General features: G+C 38.6%; 1 protein-coding gene across 1 annotated transcript in view; it reads right to left on the bottom strand.

Annotated features, from left to right (window-relative positions):
• LOC116694723 (voltage-dependent calcium channel subunit alpha-2/delta-1) overlaps positions 1 to 7045 on the bottom strand; it is a 72492-nt gene that overhangs the window by 22065 nt on the left and 43382 nt on the right. The window contains 8 exon segments of the mRNA XM_032524585.1: positions 104 to 195; positions 290 to 350; positions 696 to 704; positions 2073 to 2084; positions 3007 to 3083; positions 3550 to 3611; positions 4328 to 4399; positions 4715 to 4786. Coding sequence (XP_032380476.1) covers positions 104 to 195; positions 290 to 350; positions 696 to 704; positions 2073 to 2084; positions 3007 to 3083; positions 3550 to 3611; positions 4328 to 4399; positions 4715 to 4786 — 457 coding nt within the window.

The raw sequence follows: 7045 nt of genomic DNA, 5'->3' as shown, positions 1-7045 counted from the left end.
GGTGACATTGTGTGGGTCAATGGTATTATAATATAAACAGGGCAGCAAAATGACATCACAACTTGTGCAAATGTGTCAAGTGAAAAAACATTGCATGACTCACATGCATCTGAAGTGTTCCTATCAATGTACTGGCTGAAGTCGAGGAGAAACTGGGTGTTGTTGAGTGACAACTTCAGCTCTTTGCAGTATGCCCTGAAGGAACAGTATTAATCAGTTTCAATCTCAGCCCTTTGTTTGTTCCTGTACAGTGAAAGCAGGTTGTACAACAAGAGTCGGGATTTCTCACCTTGGAGCGATGTAGGTGTAACCAAACTCATCAAAACTCTCCTGCTGTATGGTTTCCATGGCTTTAAAAAAAAAAAAATTAGTTTAGGGTGATAAGATTGTGTGTATTCCACACAACAGATTAGGTCCTTAAAAGTCTGATCTCTATTTATGAAATTATTTAAAAGCACTGGTATTTGTGCTGTGAGATGAATCCAGGAACACTTGACACGTGGGTGGTCATATCACATGTTAGGAAATGGACACAGTAGTGAACACACTGTAGCTAAAAGACCCCTACACATGTGCTTACACGCACGCAAAGACATAAAATATTGAACAGATATGAGGTGATGGATTAAGGTAGAGAGTGTGGATGGAGGTGCAGTGGGGAGGCATGAGAGAATAACTGAGTGAAAAAGACTTGCCTTCCTGCCCTGTAGTGACCCCAGAGAGACAGAAATGAGAATATAAAGTAGGGAAGACAAAGAGTTATACAAACGCATTCATCGTCTGACATCATACCTTGGAAAATATGCTGAAAATTGTAAACATCTCCCACAGTAGGTAATAAAACAATATGCTGAAGTGAAAGAAGAGTAGCAATAATAGACAAACTTCACATAGATTAAGTGCACTTTCTAGAAATGCAGAGCAGGAAATGATCAAATGTGGGACTGCAGCATGGACATTTTAAGGGGACAACATGTAAATACACAGTATGTTACAGAAACATCTTTCCACTCCATGATTTGTCTGCCCTGCCTCTGGATTTAATTTAAAAAAGTGTCTGGTAATTCTTATCTCATAAATGACATGACAGGCATGGATGGCCATCATTCACTTGTCTCTTAAAATATAGAGATTTTGGACATTGCCTTTAAAATATATGAAGTCGTGTGGTGCAGTCTGCGAAAAATATTACTGAGCGCTGAGTTTCCTCGGGGTCATGGAAATCTGGTGCAGGATGAAACAATGTCCTTCACGTAAAACATAACAGGCAGATTCATTGTCCCTCTGTCTCTATAGACTGGGCAGGGTGTCTCTATGTCCAATTGCTTTCCACACCATACATTCTTTCTCTTCTTTCTTGCTTTTTACTTCTTTGTCATCATCTCTTCAATCCTAGTATTAGTTCATGTATTCATTGCATGCAGCATTTCTGCTACATGGATGAAAAAGAAATGTATCCATCACACCCTTGACTATCGACTCTCCGTATTGTATTAAGATGACAAGTGGCTGCAGGAGCACCTACTGCTGGATCGTGGTATGACGGATTGAGGTATTGGTGGTCTGGCTCCAGTGTGAAACTCTATATGACTGTACAGAGGACTTTAGAGTCCCAAACTCCCTATCGGAGTAGTCTGTGGCAGCAAGGCATGGTGTGTTACTTGCTTTAACAGGCCTGTAAAAGTTCTGTCTTTATGACACAGTGACAGACTTGTTATGGCAGAGAGGGAGTGATACAGAGGCCGATACGCTCAGTCAAAATCTCATCTGTTGGAAAATAATTGCACCATTAGCCGTTTATGCTTTGTGGTGTCACATCAAAGTTATGAAAAATCCACCGAAGCCAGAAGTTTATGTGCTGATTCCGTTGTTTTTTATTAATACTGTATCCCTTGATCAAAGCGATTATTCACCCATGCATGTAAAAAATCATGATTAAGCATTTATACTTCAGAGTCCAATCATCCATCTATTCAGACATCCATATGGAATCATGCATATATAAAAGACAAACATGATTCCGCATCACACGGAAAGAGGAAGACAGAACACACAGAATAAAGAGTACTTGCCCCAAGAAGATGCTGTGTGATTCCAGTGTGAAAGCAGGACAGGGGAGAATAACTTGCATCAGAATCAAAATGCAAAGAATTGTACAAAGAGTGACTGTTGCACAGTATGTGTGTTTATAAAAGAGTTTTGTCCTTGTGATTATTTGCTCTGGGCTAAGTTCTGAGCTGTTAGGAGAAGCAGCCAGAGAGTATCATACAGCAATACAGCCTTGAGAACTGAAACAGCAAAAAAATAAAAAATAAGCCAGAGAAAAATAAAAATGGGGGGAGGGGAGAGGGATAGTTGGGGGAATAAAGAGAACGAGGTGAGGACAGGTTTACAGTTAGAGAGAGAGACAGGAAAACAGAGACAGAAAGAGAAAACGATCCAGAGTAAAATCTGACTGATTTGTGTAGTCTGTTAGCCCATAAATCATATAGGAAAGAAAAGACAGTTTTAATGAGAGGGAGATAAAGAGATGTAATTGGCCACTGAAACATTGTGTAAAGGGTGGAGTGCAAAAGAAGGGAAAACAAGTTTGGTAGGAGACTTGATAATGAGCAGGGAGAGGAGGTGAGGGAGGTTTTGTCTTCTCTGAAGCCAGAACGAGGGCCGGAAGAGGGGAAATGAAGAAGAGAAGAGCAAAATGCAGACAAGATCAAAAGAGTTAGTTCTTGAGCAGGGTGTGGGAGAAAAAAAACACACACTGGATGAGTGTGTGTGGGAGTGTGGGGCGACTGACCAGTGGGTTACACTACAAAAGAAATGCACCGTGGGGATCTGCTGATCTGAGCACCAAATACAAAGGAGTGGTTGTGGTTCCAGCTAGGAGCGAGTAATACAAAGCAAGAGGAGATGCTCAAGAGTACGACCCAAAGAAAGTATGCATGGGAGTCGGTTGTGAGGAGCAAGCTAAATTGATTTGTTTATTATGAGGGTGTGTACTATACTTACACATAGCTTTTTTCATGTTGTCCCCCAGTTTCGCTTGAATGAAGTGTTCACTGTATGGAGGCAGAGCAAGAGCCAGGCTGCAGAAAAGACAATCACAGTCACATCGATGATGAAATTTTGTGGTTGGAGGTCATTTGAGTGAATCATTTGTTTCAGGAAGCTGAAACTAAAAGGTCATGCAAGGCATGCAATGTTTTTCAAAATGTTCTTTGAAGTGCTTTTACATACTTATTAGCATGTGGTTATAGGGAATTTATATCAATTGAGGGAAGCAATATACTGCTAATAAGGTTCCCACGTCTTTTAGACTAGCACACTTTTCTGTGTGTTCAGTTAAAAGCAAAAAACAATCTCTTAAATGTACTTCCCATTAACCAAGCAGAGCCTACTGTTAGAAACAAGACAGTGACCCCTGTTGGCTTACGTAGTGTCCTCCATCAGCTGGAGTGCTCTTAGTAGTTAGTGGCAGGGAATTGTGTTACATAGAGACAGCTTAGTAAAGTGAACCATAAAGAAGTATTACAAAAATGCTGAGATGGCTACCTGTAATCTGTTCCATTGACCGGGGCAAATGTGTAGGTCCTGACTCCTCTATCAATGTACCTCTGCCAAAGATGAAATGCACAGGAACTGGAACTCAGAATTGCTTTGTAATGTCTTTGTGTGAAGTAGTGCCCATTTTGGTATTGTTTATTGTTCAAAAAAACATATCAAGACCATTTTCTATTTAAAAAAATACAAGTATGTGAAAATATTTGTATAAAATCCAGGTAAAAATGGCATTATAAAAAGACAATTTTTAACTCAAACAAGGAAGTCTGGCACATGAATCAGCAGCTCCTTTATGTTTCATATGTTAATTACTGCAAACAAGAAGAAACAATGTATTATAGTAGAAAACATGACAACTATGAATATGTGTGGGCATAAAATGCAAGTAGAAAGTATAAGCTTTGCTTTTTTTTAAATGTTCTGTTAAAGTCTGTGAAAACAAATCTGATAATAAATATTTAAACTAATTGCTGCTTCATTGTGTTAATGAAGTAGCAGGATTACTTATAGTGCTGACAGCACTTTTTTCATATTCCTGTAACAGATCTTTGTCCTTTGTGCAATGGAAAATATTGCACTGAAAATATATTGTTATTCAGCTCCAGTTTGTTGATTTTACAATGCCTTAGAACATCTCTGTTGCATTACTACAGAATATGAAGCTTCAGAGCATAGCATGATGAGTAACCTATACAAAAGCATCCAAACAAGTTTAATGTTCCCCAACATACTCCTGTGTAACGTGTTACTTCCCGGTATTTTCTCTTACCTCATCCTGAGTTTTCACCAGAGTGTTAATGGTGCGTTCGCCTGTCTCACCATCGATCATCATTCTTCTGATCTATAGGGAGTGATGAAGCAACAGACAGTACACATGTAGTTCAAGCCTGACTGGACCTGATTCACTGAGTATTAGCTGATTTGAAAAGATTCTGTCTCAAAACCTCGTTATAACAAGTTAGGGACACTTAATAAATCACTTGCAGAGAATGGTCATGAAAGCTTTATGAGGAGGAACCTGAATATCTGCCTTTATGTGCACCTCTGTATCTGTGTGTGGTGTTGTGTGTGTGTGTGTGTGTGTGTGTGTGTGTGTGTGTGTGTGTGTGTGTGTGTGTGTGTGGCAGTCAGATTTCTATGTATCTGCACACTCTACCTCCACTTTGATGTCATTCTCCAGCTCAGCATCCAGAAAGTCTAGGGTAACAGGTTCCTGAAATTTAGGATTCTGTGGGAAGGATGATATTTAGTATGAAGTGTGACAATTTAAGAATCCTAAACACAAACAAACCTAATGACAGACTTACAGTATTGATGTAAATAACAAAAAATAACCCTTTATTTTAGGCTTATCCTGAGCCATTTGGCATAAAGGAAACTTGATTATTTCAAATCACTTCATCTAAAGTCTGCTGAGTTGGTAGAGTAAAATGTTATAAAATGAAGTGGACCATTTTACAATTGTTATTCAGAGATTGGTTCTTACTATGGCAATCAGCCATAGAGAGGAAAACATCGTGCTGCATCTCAGCACTGGCACCAAATGGAATTTTATATATATATATATATATATATATATATATATAAATAATATAATATATATATATATATATATAGTCAACTTTAATTATTTGAGCCACAATGTACTTTTGCATTCAACTCAAGAGCAATGCCAATCATTTACCCAAACACATGAATCCAATCAAATCCATGGTATAAAAAATAGAGGGTACCATGTGGCAGCATTTTGACAACATATCTGTGACACCAGACACAGCTAAATCAGATTTGATACAAAGTGACACTGGACGCTATTAATGTCCCCTCTTAAAAACCTTATACGTCTGAGTGGCTTTATGGTAGTATAAAATGGTAGCAGTAATCTAGTGCTTCTCTATAAAACAGCAGTACATGGAATCTGATCCCAGTCTGTCCTCCACAGCGTTTGTTCACTCTGTGACCCAAGATGTGGGGTGATGCGGTGAGAGCATATTAGTGTTTTCGACATAGTTTCTTGGTTTTTATCTTGACATGCAGTAAGTCCACAAATCCACAAATATGCATTTCAACTTTAAAGGAAGAAAGGGAATTTGAAATATACATTAAATGTAAAAATAAAAAAGTGTGAAACAGTACATTGACAAGAAGAGCAAAAAACTAAATACTCAATCAATTAAAAAGCACGAGTTGGGTTCCTTACTTTTGTTGGAATAGACAGTTAAATGAAATGAAGCAGCAAAGGAAGATGAAGCATCTCAACATGAAAATGAGAAAAGAAAGAATAAAAGATCAAGAGATACAACACTGGGTGGTGCTAAATGAAACATCAAAAATAAACAAGAAAAAGAGGAGAGAATATTAAAAGAGAAAAATTGGAAACTGGATGGTATGAACAGCAAAGTGAGAAAGATCAAATGAGAAATACTGAGTAAGAAGAGAAGAGCTACAAGATTAATAAAAAGAATGAGAGAGTGAGAGAATACTGAATGTCAGCAGGAGATTAGTTGAGGTGAAAATGCAACTGGGGAGATTTGTGTAATGAACACAATATGTACACACATAATCCAATACAGAAAGTGCTACTGCTGAGAAAGAGAGAGAGACAAGAGACGCAATCTCCCATCTGGCTGATTGAATGAGACAGTGAGTGATTGACAACACACACACACACACACACACACACACACACACACACACACACACACACCACACCACACACACACACACACACACACACACACACACACACACACACACACACACACACACACACACACACACAACAGTAGAGTTGAGGTGAAAAAAATAACAATGCTACAAAGGCAACAGGACAAGATTTTGGTTTCAGGTTTCCATTTGTAGTCTGAGTAGTATTGACCAGGCTTTGGTTGCATTTAGGTAAACAGTCCCCGTGAATGCAGATATCTGTTTATAGAGATTAGTCACCCCTTAACTCCAGCTTGATTCTCGTGTCTCAAGTTGCTAATCAGACGTGGCCCACGGAAGAAGAAGTCTTGATATCTGCTAGCTACACCAGATCCCCATAAATATTGGCCCCAGAGGCTAAATAATCATCAGAGCGATGTGTTCTGAGATTGCATTGTTAGTGATATTAGCTACAAAGCATGATCTCAATACAATCTGGTGTCAACCCTGTCCTCTTTCAACTAGTGATAAGAAGACAGGTTCCTTTACATAAACCAGTTTTTCCACTAGCGAACAGCTTCACTGCTCAGTTTGTATTTGTGAATGACTCGTTCACTCCTGCTTGCAAATGTGTTAATGCTGAATCCTCCAATGTCTATTAAGAACGACTTTCCCTACCATTTCGGTATGAGCTATAGAGGTGACTATAGACTTAATTTCTCTCACACAAATGCATGTGCACAATTACAAAACATATCTACGCATTTGTAAAATGTTTCAATGACCAGAGCAATCATTAAAAGCAAAAGAAGAATGTACCAATACTTCAGTTTAGGAAAAA

This window comes from Etheostoma spectabile, chromosome 8, assembly GCF_008692095.1.
Source record: "Etheostoma spectabile isolate EspeVRDwgs_2016 chromosome 8, UIUC_Espe_1.0, whole genome shotgun sequence".
Lineage (NCBI taxonomy): Eukaryota > Metazoa > Chordata > Actinopteri > Perciformes > Percidae > Etheostoma > Etheostoma spectabile.
This window is presented reverse-complemented; position numbering and strand designations above follow the sequence as displayed.